The following is a 14,845-nucleotide window of genomic DNA, read 5'->3' as shown; positions in this document are numbered from 1 at the left end:
GGGAAGCTTTTAGAAAGCAAAGCTAGTTCTGCACAAAAGTTCCTTGTTTAATCATGTTGGCTACATTATTTACAGTTGTAGGTATGTAGATTCAAGGTTCCAGGTTCACACTACTGGCCGGTTAGCTCAGTTGGTTAGAGCGTGGTGCTAATAACGCCAAGGTCGCGGGTTCGATCCCCGTACGGGCCAGCTTACTGATTTTTCTTTTTTTTTTCCTTCTCCCTTCTCACTTTGTTGCAAGGAAGTTCTTTCCCAGAACCAGTTGCTTTCTGACCGCAAGCAACACAGGTCCCACTGCTCTTCAAAACTCGAATTGTAAGCGCACTTCAACCTTTGGAAGGGTGCTCCCTCAGCTAGGGCGCAGGGAGCGTTCCCCGGAGGCTTCCGCCTCTTCTCTTCCCTGGGAGCGCGTTGTTGGAGGCGGGTGGGAGAAAGGGGAGGGTCTGGGACAAGGATTCCAGAAAGGCGGAGCCGCGAGCAAAGGGGTCGATCCTTATTTGTAACCTGCTCTGGTGTTCACTCTCGCCGGTCTCCTAGTCCTGGAACCATAAAATAGTGATGTTTGCTGGGCATAGGAACTAACAAAGGTTTCCGACAGGAGACAGCTGCACATGTGTAGTCGTGGCCGAGTGGTTAAGGCGATGGACTAGAAATCCATTGGGGTCTCCCCGCGCAGGTTCGAATCCTGCCGACTACGTGTTACTTTTTCTTCCCCTGCCTCATTTCTTCTGCCTAAATACACATTGCTGTTTCCCAAAGTCAAACTTTCGGTCCGAGTTTCAGAAATCCTCCCATTACATGAATCCTCGATTCTGGGAAGCTCCCCAACAGCGCATTTTTGGCGTAAATCTTTCAACATTATGGAGATTCCATGGATGGATGTTTGATGCCAAACCTAGCTGATAAATCAAAATTAATGTTAGGTCTGAAATTGATGTGGCCAGGCTCCAAACAATATTTTCCTATAGTGTAGTATCAGAGGAGCTCTGAGTGACTTCGGCGCCGTGGCTTAGTTGGTTAAAGCGCCTGTCTAGTAAACAGGAGATCCTGGGTTCGAATCCCAGCGGTGCCTTTGGCTCTAAGTCTGAAGACAGTCCCGTTTTTTCGCTGAATCCATGTCTCCTAATGGAGTCATCAATTGCTTTTATTTTCGAAGACTCAAGGGTTATACATTTTCGCACTCGCAGCATCCAGATTTCCTTTTGAGTCGAGCTGTCAGTCCCGTGAATTCCTACACCTTCCTTTGCTCAGCTGATGCTACACCCCCCCGGCACTGGGGGGAGGAGGAGCGCTAGCCAGGCCGGCTCCTCCAAACACCGCGGGAGGGTGCATCTTCTATGTGCAGCTCCCGTACCAAGCCCTTCACATATAGTTACGTCCATTCTCCACAAGCTGGCATTCTGTGTTAGGAGTTAGCAGAGGTCTGGCTTAGCACTATCTGGTTTCTTGCAAGAGGTCGCTGAAGAGCTGGGACCCTGTGGACACGGTGGGTAGAGAAAAGTCTCCAGAGCCTGAGGAAGGGCAGGGCCCATTTGTGGAGCACTAAAGCGAGGCTGGTGAGGGTAGAAGTAAACACTGTGGAGAAGGAGGCAAGAAGTAGGTCGTTGGCAGGGCCTAAACCTCCTTGGAAGATAGGCAGAAAGGTCTGGACGCCATCCCTTGGCCCAAAGCACGGGGGCGGGGGGGGGGGGCCGCAAAAAACTGAATCCTGCTGGGAATACTCCCCAGAGCTGGTACTGAGCTGAGGGAAGGCAGAACGCATGGCCTGCAGCTGAATCATCAGGTGCTACCAGAACTCTTGGCAGTCCCCAGGTGAGAGCATAGCCAGTGTATTGAACAGTCCGTCCGGGTCTACTGGCTTTGGGCCATACCAAGCAGGCCCTTATCTTCTGGGGGTGTTAGGCAGCAGGTAAGAGGGTCTCCTTCTGGTTCACCCTAGGAGAGAACTGGAGAGTGGAGGCTGCACGGGAGGGTAGGAGTGACCTGATCTCACAGGCGGGAAACCCTGGGGCCAGGCTGGTATGGGTGTTAGAAGTCAGGGACCGTCCTCAAGGCCTGACGCCCCGCCCACTCATGCGGGTTGGAAAGCCGATTTTCCCTACCTCACCCCGCCATCTCAATGATGCCTCTTCCATAGGTCTTCTTGGCCCCAGGAATTATTCCACTACCACACGGTCTGGGAAGACAGTGGGTTACTAGACAAAGGGTTTAGCTTGGGGCTGGTCCGGCCCGGATACACAGATGCAGGGACAGAATAAGGGACTGGTGTTCACCAAGGGATTTCGGGGCTCATTAATTGTCCCCAACCAGGCAGCTCCACGTTTGTCTTCAAAGTTCTGCGCGGGGGCTCTGGATCCGAGGACGGCGGGCGGAAGCGGGAAAACTCGAGACTCCAAGTTATGGAATTGCGGCGAGAGAGTGACTGGTGGGAACGGGAAGTGGGGTGCTCGGGGCAGTCCTGGAGGGCTGCGCGGGAGTGAGACCGAAACCCCTCTCTTCCACTTCCCCTATGTTATTTCCTGGGGAGAGTCGGAGCTCGCGGACCCGGAGCGGAGGGGGTTACCCAGACCCTTGTATCCGAGTATTCAGTGTCCCGAGGAAGGGTCCTGAGCGCACGCCAGGTCGGTTCCACCGGGACTTGTGGCCCCAGAATTGAAGCAAGCCTGATACAACTTCTACAGACGTCTGCGGCTGATACTTGGCGTGGGCTCGTTGGTCTAGGGGTATGATTCTCGCTTCGGGTGCGAGAGGTCCCGGGTTCAAATCCCGGACGAGCCCTACCTTGAGTTTTGCGGAGACTAGAGCATTCCGAAGCATCTGATATTTGAATTCCGCTGAGGTGGCTTTGGAGCGGAGCGGATGCGCAGAGACCACTTTTGTAAGCGGGCACCCCGGTGGCAAGAAGCAGCTCTCGGTATGAAGTCCTTGACGAGCTAGGAAGAGCGCAGGAACTTCCGGGCTTGACTGGGCAACACTTAGGATCTGCTCCCTCCTTCCTGCTTGGCACCTCTCCAGGGCCGCGAGAGCCAGCTTTTGGCTTGATTGATGCCGGCCAACCTTTGTCTGTGGATGACGGTAAAAAGGGGTGCGACCTATTCAGGGATGTTTTTGCGAGAACCCACGTACTTAGATCTCAGGTCTCTGCAGCCTTGGAGGCCTCTGTGTCGGTCCCTTCTGTACATTTCTGCTTTTCTAGGGATTCGCGCTCAGTGTGGTTTGGAATGTGCATAGGTTTCAGGTCAGTATTTCTCAATCGAAAGGACAGAATCCCCAGGGGCCTCACCTGACCATGCTGAGTTCGGTGAAATAATCAGATCAAGGCTTTGGAGACGCCGGCCTCTGTCTTCTTCCTCGTTAGTATAGTGGTGAGTATCCCCGCCTGTCACGCGGGAGACCGGGGTTCGATTCCCCGACGGGGAGAAGGAAGTAACTTTTCTTATTTCTTCGATCATTCTGTTTTAAATCCTATTTATTTAAGAAGTACCCATCCTGGGCCCTGGGGTGGAGATAAAAAGAAAGGGGGAAAAATACAGAAGGATCTGGGGCGGTCCTTGGTACGGTGGCCGCAGGGGTTGGAGGTTGTTGGGAGCAAGTTGCGCTTGGTGCTACTCCATGGAGGAGAAAGCGCGCATGGCTGCAGCCCCCAGATGCTCGCACCTTACACTGGACCGCGACGAAGGTGCTGGAGAGAGCGGCGCATGTGGCCTGTGTGAGGGTGTGTGCGGAGGTGACCAGAGCGGAATAGCGGAGGGGAAGACTGAATCATCTTGCCTCCAGCACCAGCATTATCTCTCCTGTGATCAATTGGGAGCGGGTGAGGTGGCCAACTTCGCAGCGTATGCCTTTGCACCAGCCACCCTAGAGACAGCTCGTCCTCTCGATGAAAAGGGGTCACGGAGAGTTGGTGACCTTAAGCAACTGTCTGTGTGTGGCACTGGGGCCAGATTCAAGGAACGTAGGGAGAAAAAAATGTTTAAAACAACACTGCGTTGGCCGGGAATCGAACCCGGGTCAACTGCTTGGAAGGCAGCTATGCTCACCACTATACCACCAACGCCGGCGATTCTTCTTGCTCCTCCGTGTTCCCTAAGACTTAGATACCTCGGTTCGGTTGTGGCCTGTGCGAAATAATTGCGGACCTGAACTGGGGTGCAGACAAGGGTCGACAGGAACGAAGCCAAAGTAGAAGTAATGTCTGTTGTTTTCGGAGCACGTATGTGTGAGAGGCTCGGCCCCCTGCACCGCTAGTGCGCTCCCCTTACCCCAGGAGAGACTGGTTATGCTCAGTCTACAGACGATAGACCTACGTAAAGGGAGTCTAGATAACGGAGCTTTCAGTAACTGGCAGGCCGGAATTAAGTCTAAAGTCCGTCTAGGGTGCCAGAACCGCAGGGACACCGTAATGGCTTTCTTATCCCCAGAAATAAATCTCAAAGACATATAAAATCGCTTCTATATTGCGTGAGCTCAGTGTGTCTCAAAGTTAAAGAATTGGGCCTTAAACCAAATGTGCTTAAGCACAATTTGTCCGGGGGAGGTTTAACTCCTAAATGCGCGCTCATCTAGCCCACTCGCGGCTCCGAGAATCAAACCGACAAAATCTTAGGGGCGTGGCTTTCGTGTAAACTCCGCCCCTTGTTGCTTACACTGTTTCTGTTCTCAAAGCCCGTCAAAACCCCTTACTCTGTGGGCCTCTTGGCGCAGTGGTCACGCATCTGCCTGCAGATCGGAAGTCTGCAGTGTTCGAATCAAGTCGAGTCGAGGTCACACAAGTCAGATGTGTACAGTATCTAGTAAGTTTTTAGTGACCATTTTCCGGAAAGCGGGGGGGGGGGGTGGTTTTATTAGATAAGAAAAATATAAACCTCATTGTAAAACTGGTTTTATTAAATAAGTAAAATATAAATCTCCTTGTTTCTGTAACTTTCTTTACTAAAGTGTCTGAATTTTCTCCTAAATACAAATTTTGGAACTTTCATTTTCATCTTAACTGTTTCAAGCAATTACAATAGTAATACCTTTAATCTCATAGATATTTTAGGAATTCTAACACAGAAATTGTTCATGAATAGGCCCCAATTCTTGTTCACAAAATATAGTTGGAGCAATAAATGTTCTATATTGGAAATAAATGTTCCATATTGGAAAGAACATAACAATAATGAATAATTTTAAAGTAATAGTCATTTATACACATTGTGCTGAACCAGATTTAAAATTCGGCGATTTAACTTCCACTAATGTCCATACTCTTACAGTCCAGTATTTTTAATTATCATTGTAATAGAAATATGATTCCATCATCCTTATAATTTTAATGACCACCTAATATTCTATGACCTCTGTCAACCACAGTCGTTCCCCTTCTCCGCAGTTTAGCTTTCTGAGGAAGGTTATAGACACCCACAGTCAACTGTGGTCTGAAAGTAATAAATGGAAAATTACAGAAAAAATTCATGTTTTAAATTGCCCACAGTTCTGAGTAGTTTAATGAAATCTGGTGCCACCCACTTTATCCCTTGGGGATGTGAATCATACTTTGTTCTCCCTTGATGTCTGAGGGGGATTGGTTCCAGGATCCCCTGGGAAACCAAAATCCTCAGATGCTCAAGGGTATATAAAATGAGGTAGTATTTGCATATAACCTATGTACATTCTCCCATATACTTTAGACCAGTGGTCCGCAAACTCATTAGTCAACAGAGCCAAATATCAACAGTACAACAATTAAAATTTCTTTTGAGAGCCACATTTTTTAAACTTAAACTATATAGGTAGGTACATTGTTATTAACTTAATTAAGGTACTCCTAAGCTGGCCTTTGCTAGAAACATCCTCAATCTGAGGGGTCTACCTCAGCGAACATACCCCCACTTCTTCTAACGCCACTTCTTCAAAATAGACTCGCCCAGGCCGAAAACCAACTTCTGTGCATGGGCCACGAAGTTTCAATCGCACTGTATTTTGTGGGAGAGCCACACTCAAGGGGCCAAAGAGCCGCATGTGGCTCGCGAGCCTCAGTTTGCCAACCACTGCTTTAGACCATCTCTAGATTACTTATAATACCAAATATAATATATATATGGCTAAGTTACTCATGCATGCGCAATACATATAAAGCTCTCACTGGCGCCAATCGCATGCATGTGTTTCCATCTGTCATTGTGGATTGTGAATTTGGTTGACACTTTTATTATAGAGAAAGGGCAAATAGCAATATTAAAATATTTCTTCTAATTGATTTCCTTTCAATGTGCATGAATTCATACACTGGGCCACTAGTTATTTTATAAGGAGATACAAAACAGTAAGTTTCTAACTCTGTCTTTGCTTCTACATTTATTAGTTGACATTAGCTCACGAAGAAGATCCTTTTCTCATCCACTGAGGCCAGCTGATTTATTAATAATAATAAACCATAATAAGTCATAATAATGATAAACATTGAGGGCTTACTGTGGTAGGCCCTGTGCTGAGTGCTTTAGCGACCTTACTTCATGAAATGCTGACAGCAACCCTGCAAGGCACTATAACTGTGCCCATGGTAGAGCTGACATGCAAAAGAATTGAGCATTTTGCCAAGCAATGCAGATTGTAAGTGGCAAGGCCAGAGGCACCCAAGCCCATAGTCTTTCTGCTACGTCCTGCTGCATGCTGTCCCCTCATAGCTCATCTGATGAGTGACTACGGGAAGGTCAGGGGCCCTGGGAGAGAAGCATGGTTGTCAAGTGTGGTTTATGGTCTAGGAGAGCTCTGGGCGTTATTAGTGATCGACCAAATCCAGCCCACAGACTTGTTTGGTGTCTTATTTGCCAACATTTACAATTCAGTAAAGTTCACACGTAAATCTAGTTTTCTAGCTTCTCGTTAGAAACTGAAAGTTCTGTCCATACTTAGGCTACACTTTCATATAGTAACAATCAACTAGTGCCGCGTTTTCCCTTCACCGTTCAGGATGTACTTGGCCGCATTCCCCATCACTCCCGGTTGCTTTCCCAACACTAAGAACCTATTGTGAGGCATTGTGCCTGGGTAGAATACGCTTGATAAATCCAATACAGTAGCTCTGTCCCCTGGAGTCTTTAAATTACTGCTTGCACATTATGTCAGAAGATATTGGGCCTTTCAGGAATATTTGATGGGCCAGCATAAAGTTTGGATTTGTAGCAGGGTGGTCGTGATCCTCAAATCTCTATAGATACCTCATCATGCACAGATCTTTGACTATTTAAATTAATCATGGGCTCCCCAGAATGCAACTGGAAATAACTGACACACACCTATTTTTACCATCACGCCCCCTTGCTGCTTTCCCAGTAACTGTGCCACCTGGCAACCATAAAGGACATGTTAAGAGAATCCCAGAGAGAACGATCCAGATCTCTAACATTGTTTGGTTCCTGAGCCAACTACCTACTTTTAGATTTCTTGTTATGAAAGAGAACATAGATCCCTATCGTTTATGTCATTGTTAATTTAGTTTTCTGTCACTTGCAACCAAAAACATTGTGAACTGATCAAGAAACCCATAAGGATTTATTTGGTTTACATTTGGTTGAATCATATGAAACTGGTATTTTTATAGGCCAAAATGATAAAACTAGCAGCAGTTTTGCATCATTCAACCTGTAGATATGTGTCTGTTAGTATGCTTTTGAAAGCAAATAACAGAAATTTTAATTCAGTGCATTAGGGAAGGAGACCTGGACTCACTTAAGGAAAGTGCTGAAATAGGCACCCAGAGACTCAACAATATCATCAAGGCCTTAGTTCTGCCCAGGTCTCTCTTCTGCCTCCTGTAACGTCAGCTTCAATGCAGGCTGCATGGTTTCTTGTCCACATCTAGCAGGAGAAAAGGAGTTTCTGCCCAGCATTCTGGAAAATTCTAAAACTCCTACTAAATGGCCCCCATAGGTCACATGCTTATGCCTGAATCAGTGACCATGATCCTGGATGATCTCGGATGAAAAGGTGTTGACTAGTATAAATCGAACAGAGTTCACTCCTGAACCTGGGAGAGGGTCACATCTTTCTCCCAAAACTCTAAGTACTTTCAGGAAGTGGGAATCACTCAGAGATGGAGGCTGGTTACATAACCACAGTGTCCACTCCTTAGGAATTTGGAGTTGGCAGCAACAGAAACAGACAACAGAATGGGAGACAGGAAAAATTAGGGTGTTATTACTTGATATTATTTGAAGAAAGAGGAAGGGTGCTGGACAGGCAACACCACTTACAAATATCCACTAGTTATTTGAATTTATTTAACCCAACAACGAAATTTGAGGTCGTAAAGAGCAGAGTAAAAGGGAGTGTGACAGGAAGGTAAGAAGTGAGAGTGGGTCCAAACAATGTGGCCTTCATCAGGAGACGCAGAGAAAGGTCTGCTGGTGGGAAATTCTTATTAGGAATGTGAGCGGACTTTAAGGAACAAAATAGTAATGACATAAGAATAAACACACAAGGAAACAAGCAGTATAACAATAAAGAGTCCAGAAGTAGATCCAAGTATCTATGATGACTTCATATAGCAAGGGTAGCATTTACTTACTTACTTAATTATTTTAATTATTTATATATTCATTCATTCATTCATTCCAAGGGTAGCATTGAAATTCCCCTGGGAACAGTGTAGTTTATTTAGCAAATGGCGCTGCATAACTGGCTCTCCATCTGGCAGAAAACAAAGTTAGACCCCAGTTCATATACACACAAGGCTACGTCCCAGCAATATTAAAGGTTTAAATTAAGAAGAAGAAAAAAGGACATGAGAATATTTGGTTGGGGCATAAGGGAAACGTTTCTAACGCAGAAGCCGAGCGTGCTGCCGCTCTCATTCCGCTGCTTCCATTGGTCCCTCGTGGGCAACGTCCCTGGACATCCAGCCAATGAGAATTGAGCATGGGCGGCGCACTCGGCCAATAGGGCCAAAGCAGGAGATTTGAAAGGGCCTCGGCGGGAGCGCGCAAGGGGCGATTCAGTCGTTCGCCGGCGGCCGGGAGGTTGGCTGTGCCGCGGGCCTCGGGTGAGCAGACCTCCTTTTGCGCCGGGAGAGGGCTGGTGACCGGGAGGATCTGGGGTCCGTTGGGCGCGCACCCGACCGGCTGCTGTGCGCCCCAGGGTGGAGAGAGGGTCCTGGAAAGGGGTGGGGCGTGGAGCCGGGCAGGGCTGTCGGGGCCAGCGGCCGGGCGCGCCCGGAGCGATCGGAGTGTTATACCAGCCCCAGGCAATCGCTTCCGGCGAGATCAATCCGACCCCTCCCTTGCTCGCTCCCTCTGGTTTTCTGCTTCTCACGGCTCTGTTTCCCTTTGCTCAGCTCTCCTCCCCCTTTCCCTCTAAGGATGACTCAGAAGGAGAACGCCTACCCGTGGCCCTACGGCCGGCAAACGGTAAGGGCTTTGCTACTTACCCCTACCCGCATGGCGAGTTCCTGCCTGGAGAGCTGAGACCCTGCAGAAGGCGATCTCCAAGCACTTTCTTTGCCACTGTGCTCCCGGAGTTTGCTGGCGGCACTTGCTCTGCTTATCTGCAGCCACATCCCGCCAAGGGTTGCCGGCTTGAATCTGAGGACCTCTGGGCTTAACCTGCTTGTTATATACAAACGGTAACTGAGACTGAGCCGCCAGGGTCGGCCCTTTAGGCCACGATGACCAGCCCTTGTCCTGAAAGTAACAGGCTTAATCGTTTTGGAATTTATTTTAAAGACGGGTGTGAGATAAGGATCTAAATAGATTTATTTTTCCGGTTGTTCCAACACCTTTCATTGAAGAGTCTACTACCCTCTGATTTGAAATGCCACCTTTATTATTATATTCAGTTCCCACATCTATGTGAGTCTATTTCTCGACTCTGTTTTGTCCAACTGGCTTATTTGTAAATTCTATACCCATATTTGTAAATTCTATGCTCATATGTTCCCTGGGAACAGGCTTTTAGGGCCCCTGAGACTTTCTTCCTCTCTTGGCTAAAGGAGGAAGGAAGGAAGGCAGGTGTCACACACATGTGTAGGGCTTGGGTATCCTGGAGGATCCATCTGTCCCCTGTCCCCCAGCTCCCTCCCTCATGGAGTACTGAGTGAGTCTGTGAGAGTGGAGGCTGACTGAGAAACCATTGTCACTTCTACAATGGTCACTCCCAAAGGACAGTTTTGTATATTTCCCAGAATCTGAAAGTGGGAAGTGGTCCAAGGCCATCGGCGTATTCCCGCAGTGTCCCTAAAGTCTGTTGTTGCGAAGGGGTAAATGCTGGCATTTGCTGAATAGTCAAGGCCTCCAGGACCTTATCCAAGCCTTAATAGACTGAGATTTTTAAAAAAATGTTTTTAATAAATAGTACAGTATATATATTTTTTGTGTCTTTGAAATCCATGTTATTGCATATATCAGAAGTTTATTCTTTTCCATTGCAGTGTAGTGGTCTGTTAATGTGAATACGCCATCGTTTATTTACACATTGGTAGATATTTGGGTCGCTCCCAGGTTTTGACTGTTATGAATTAAGCTGTTGTGACATTTTTGTGCATCTCATTATTGATTTTGAGAGAGAGAGAGAGAAACATCTATGTGAGAAATGTCTCTTGGTTGCCTCCCACACATGCCCCGGACCAGGGATCAAACCCACAACTTGGGTATATGCCCTGACCAGGAATCGAACCTGTCACCTTTTGGTGTACAGGATGACGCTCCGACCAGCTGAGCCACACTGGCCAGGGTTGAACTGAGATTTTTAGGGGACTGAGAATGTCTCTGTGCTAAAACTCCTTGAATTATGGATGTTCATTACCCCAGCCTTCTACTGCCCTGGGCGGGGGGAGGGTGGTGAGCCGGACGAATCGGTCAAGTTATGAGGTTATGAATAGGACCATAGAGGTTGGACAGCTTCATGCTTGAGAATGTGGTGCGGGCCAGGCCCAAGAGGTGAAATGTTAGGTATTGGGGTAAGTCCTTTGCTCCGTATCTTAGGCTGACTTGGCTTGTGTATGAATAACCCATTAATATGGGGTTCTGAGCAGATTTTTGGGGCTGAACAGCAATAGTGTGGTCTCATTGTTCCTCTTTGAACTGGGGTTGGGTGGGTGGGGGTGGCTCCATAGCAAGTACTGAAGTGCTGCTTGCAGCACATTCCAAACCGGTCACTGGGACAAAGGCATCCTCAGAGCCCCCTCTGCTCCTTCTCAGGCTCAGTGTGGCCTGAACACCCTGCCACAGAGAGTCCTCCAGAAGGACCCCACCACCCCGTCTTCGCTCGTCCTCATGAGCCGCTCCAATGCCCAGCCCACAGGTAACTGGGACTCGGGGAGGAGGATTGCCTAAGGCAGCGGTTCTCAACCTCCCTAACGCCGCGACCCTTTCATACAGTCCCTCATGTTGTGGTGACCCCCAACCATAAAATTATTTTCGTCGCTACTTCATAACTGTAATTTTGCTACTGTTATGAATCGTCATGTAAATATCTGATATGCAGGATGTATTTTCATTGTTACAAATTGAACATCATGAAAGCATAGTGATTAATCACAAAAGCAATATGTAATTATAGATGTGTTTTCCGATGGTCTTAGGCGACCCCTGTGAAAGGGTCGTTCCACCCCCAAAGGGGTCGCGACCCACAGGTTGGCAACCCACAGGTTGAGAACCTCTGGCCTAAGGGGACTCGAGGCTGGGAGGGTGCAGGGATGAAAATGTTAAAGGACAGCCTCAACTTTCCGGTTCTTTTCTTAGCTGCCCCTGGCCAGAACAGCAATGGGACACCCAACTTAATGTAAGTGCCCAAGCCGTGGGGGTGGCAAGGGTGAGGGTGGGGCAGGGAACAGGTGGGAAATGAGGGAGGTGGAAGCTGAGGGCAGGAGGAACAGGGATGCGGCCGGAAAGCCTGGTCTAGCTTCAGCTCCCTTGGGAGAGAAGCGGGGCTGAGGAGCAGAGAGAAGGCAGACACCTCAGGTGGCCCACAAACCCTTGCTCAGCTGCCTTCCCCCCACTCTCTGATCAGGCGGTCCTTCACAATCGATGACTTTGAGATTGGGCGTCCTCTGGGCAAAGGCAAGTTTGGAAATGTGTACTTGGCTCGGGAGAAGAAAAGCCGTTTCATCGTGGCGCTCAAGGTCCTCTTCAAGTCTCAGATAGAGAAGGAGGGTGTGGAGCACCAGCTTCGCAGGGAGATCGAAATCCAGGCCCATCTACAGTACGGTCACTGCCCTCGGAGCCAGAGTCCCCCTGCCCCCCCCCCCCCCAGCTCCTCTCAGCCCCACCTCATCCAGACTGTTTTCTCTGCGGCTGTGCCCACGCAGCCCCACTGAGCTCTCGATTGCAGCCAGAGCCTTGAACCCAGAGACCTGTCTCCAGTTCTCCCTTACCACCTCCAGCCCTGGTGTCCCCAGCCAGGTCCAACTTTGACCTGTCATCTTCCCCATTTCCTTATGCCCGGATGTGGCCTGAGGCCTCTATGTCTCTCCTCCCAGGCATCCCAACATCTTGCGTCTCTACAACTATTTCTATGACCGTCGAAGGATCTACTTGATTCTGGAGTATGCCCCCCGCGGGGAGCTCTACAAGGAGCTGCAGAAGAGCCGCACTTTTGACCAGCAGCGAACAGCCACGGTTGGGAAGGGGTGGGCACCTGGGACGCCCACAGTGGGCCTGAGGCTGGGGGTGGGGGCGGTGCTGCTGGCAGCCGGAGGTCCGTCCTGGTCTGACCGCCTGTCATGGGCCTTCCCAGATCATGGAGGAACTGGCGGACGCTCTGATGTACTGCCACAAGAAGAAGGTGATTCACAGAGACATAAAGCCAGAGAACCTGCTCCTGGGGCTCCAGGGGGAGCTGAAGATTGCGGACTTCGGTTGGTCTGTACACGCCCCCTCCCTGAGGTATGTTGTGCCGGGAGGCCAGCCCTGGGTGAGGCCGGGAGGTTCAGATCTTGTTACCTAGAAACACTGGGGTTTGTCCACGTGTGAATATATAGACAGACATAGCAATACCTTTACAAAAACAGGAGACTCGGTTTTATTGCCCACGTTTCTTATTCAATAGATTGGGGCCCTCTTGCCATACTGGGAATTCTCCCACATCATTTTTAATGGCTCCTACTGTTGCAGAGCGGAGCTATAATGTGATTTATTTCAGTAGGACATGCTTGATGGGCATTAAAGTTGTCTCCAATTTTCCCTTTAATTCTAAGGTGAGCGTTGCCCTCTCACCTGATTTTTTTAAAATATATTTTATTGATTTTTTACAGAGAGGAAGGGAGAGAGATAGTTAGAAACATCGATGAGAGAAAAACATCGATCAGCTGCCTCCTGCACATCTCCTACTGGGGATGTGCCCGCAACCCAGGTACATGCCCTTGACCGGAATCGAACCCGGGACCCTTCAGTCCGCAGGCCGACGCTCTATCCACTGAGCCAAACCGGTTTCGGCTCACCTGATTATTTTAAGACACATCCCTCAGTTTGGAAATGCTGGGCAGTGTACAAACCCACCTCTGGGGCTTTGGTTTATGGCTTCACCCACTGCTACCCCACAGGCCCTGTCAGACCAGGGCTTGTTGCATCCCTGTGCATCCTGGGGTCTTGGCTCACTGTTGTCAGGCAACTAGGAAAGGAGAGTCTCTGAGATCCCTGCCCACCACCCCACCCCACCCCACCCAGGAGGAAGACCATGTGTGGCACCCTGGACTACCTGCCTCCAGAGATGATTGAGGGGCGCACGCACAATGAGAAGGTGGATCTGTGGTGCATCGGAGTGCTCTGCTACGAGCTGCTGGTGGGAAACCCCCCCTTTGAGAGTGCTTCACACAATGAAACTTATCGGCGCATCGTCAAGGTGCGAGGGCTGACCCAGGGGTCAGGGGCTGGGAGCGTGAAGAACATACTAGTAGTTGTGGGGCCTAGCCCTCCAAATAGAACGAGCAGTCAGGGGAAAAGCAGCCAGGATGAAACCAACGGGCCCTGTCTTCTCCTTTCTCTACCTCTGCAGGTGGACCTGAAGTTCCCCCCTTCTGTGCCCGTGGGAGCCCAGGACCTCATCTCCAAGCTGCTCAAACATAACCCCTCAGACCGTCTGCCTCTGGCCCAGGTCTCAGCCCACCCTTGGGTCCGGGCCCACTCTCGGAGGGTATTGCCACCCTCGGCCCTTCAGTCCGTCCACTGAATCGTCTGTCATGTACTCAGCTGCGTCTGTTTGTATGTCTGTATATAGTATGTGTAGTTGGAAGGAGGGGTCTCTGGCTTGTTCCTGTATCTGTCTCCTGCCTCCTTTTTATTTAATAAAGGCTGTAGCTTTTTGTAACGATGAGTGCAGGTGTTATAGGTGGAGACTTTGCTGGGGATGAAGCTGTCCCCTGTGGGAATAGTTGCCCAGGGATGCCAAGGATGGGTACTGGGTTACTGCCCCTGGTAGCACCCTGCCCTCAGCTCTGATACCAACCTGGTCAGCTCCCAGCCACCTTGTCCCCACTGTCTTCTCTCCTCTGCTCTGACTCCCAGGGTCTCAGGGTGCTGGGACCTCGGCTGTACTCTGCTAAGCCTGACCTCTGCCCACCTCTTACTTCTCTCAATTGTCTGACCTCTAGTCTTTCTCCTGGTTCAGCCCCCGCCAACCTAGGAGCCACTGGACAGTGCTGTCCCTAGCAGTGGTGTTTTCTGTGTGTTTTACTGCTCTGACCAGGATCTAGTACGAGAGAGAAGAGAAGCAGCACTGATGGTGTCTCGTTCCTGACTAAGGTTTCACTGTTAAGGATGATGTTTACGGTAGGTTTACCCTCGTTTTGCAGTTAAGGCAACTGAGACACATGATCTGCCCGAAGTCACACAACGAGCGAGTGGGGTAGCCCAGTTTTAAAACTCCGCAT

At 49.4% G+C, this 14,845-nt stretch overlaps 1 protein-coding gene and 6 non-coding genes across 8 annotated transcripts; 6 read left to right on the top strand and 1 right to left on the bottom strand.

Moving 5' to 3' along the window:
- Positions 1-115: 115 nt before the first annotated feature.
- TRNAI-AAU lies at positions 116-189 on the top strand. The gene has a single exon. It is a non-coding gene; the product is annotated as a tRNA-Ile (tRNA).
- A 426-nt stretch (positions 190-615) lies between these two features.
- TRNAS-AGA lies at positions 616-697 on the top strand. The gene has a single exon. It is a non-coding gene; the product is annotated as a tRNA-Ser (tRNA).
- Positions 698-998: 301 nt separating this feature from the next.
- On the top strand, positions 999-1,072 carry TRNAT-AGU. The gene has a single exon. It is a non-coding gene; the product is annotated as a tRNA-Thr (tRNA).
- Positions 1,073-2,706: 1,634 nt separating this feature from the next.
- Positions 2,707-2,778, top strand: TRNAP-CGG. Its single transcript has one exon. It is a non-coding gene; the product is annotated as a tRNA-Pro (tRNA).
- Positions 2,779-3,348: 570 nt separating this feature from the next.
- Positions 3,349-3,420, top strand: TRNAD-GUC. The gene has a single exon. It is a non-coding gene; the product is annotated as a tRNA-Asp (tRNA).
- A 565-nt stretch (positions 3,421-3,985) lies between these two features.
- Positions 3,986-4,057, bottom strand: TRNAG-UCC. Its single transcript has one exon. It is a non-coding gene; the product is annotated as a tRNA-Gly (tRNA).
- A 4,913-nt stretch (positions 4,058-8,970) lies between these two features.
- On the top strand, positions 8,971-14,289 carry AURKB (aurora kinase B). Of its 2 annotated transcripts, XM_006102598.3 has the most exons (9): positions 8,971-9,025; positions 9,317-9,389; positions 11,178-11,280; positions 11,721-11,760; positions 11,989-12,180; positions 12,458-12,596; positions 12,715-12,863; positions 13,644-13,818; positions 13,972-14,289. In XM_006102598.3, the coding sequence occupies exons 2-9, from the start codon at positions 9,342-9,344 to the stop codon at positions 14,143-14,145; spliced, it is 1,020 nt and encodes a 339-aa protein (XP_006102660.1). In that variant the 5' UTR covers positions 8,971-9,025; positions 9,317-9,341; the 3' UTR covers positions 14,146-14,289. The 2 variants fall into 2 exon arrangements, with proteins under 2 accessions (XP_006102660.1, XP_014323431.1); XM_014467945.2 differs by lacking the exons at positions 8,971-9,025; positions 9,317-9,389; positions 11,178-11,280; positions 11,721-11,760; positions 11,989-12,180 and having other exon boundaries at positions 12,526-12,605; positions 12,714-12,863.
- Positions 14,290-14,845: the final 556 nt, after the last annotated feature.

The sequence above is a fragment of the Myotis lucifugus genome, unplaced genomic scaffold (genome assembly GCF_000147115.1).
Source record: "Myotis lucifugus unplaced genomic scaffold, Myoluc2.0 scaffold_420, whole genome shotgun sequence".
Lineage (NCBI taxonomy): Eukaryota > Metazoa > Chordata > Mammalia > Chiroptera > Vespertilionidae > Myotis > Myotis lucifugus.
This window is presented reverse-complemented; position numbering and strand designations above follow the sequence as displayed.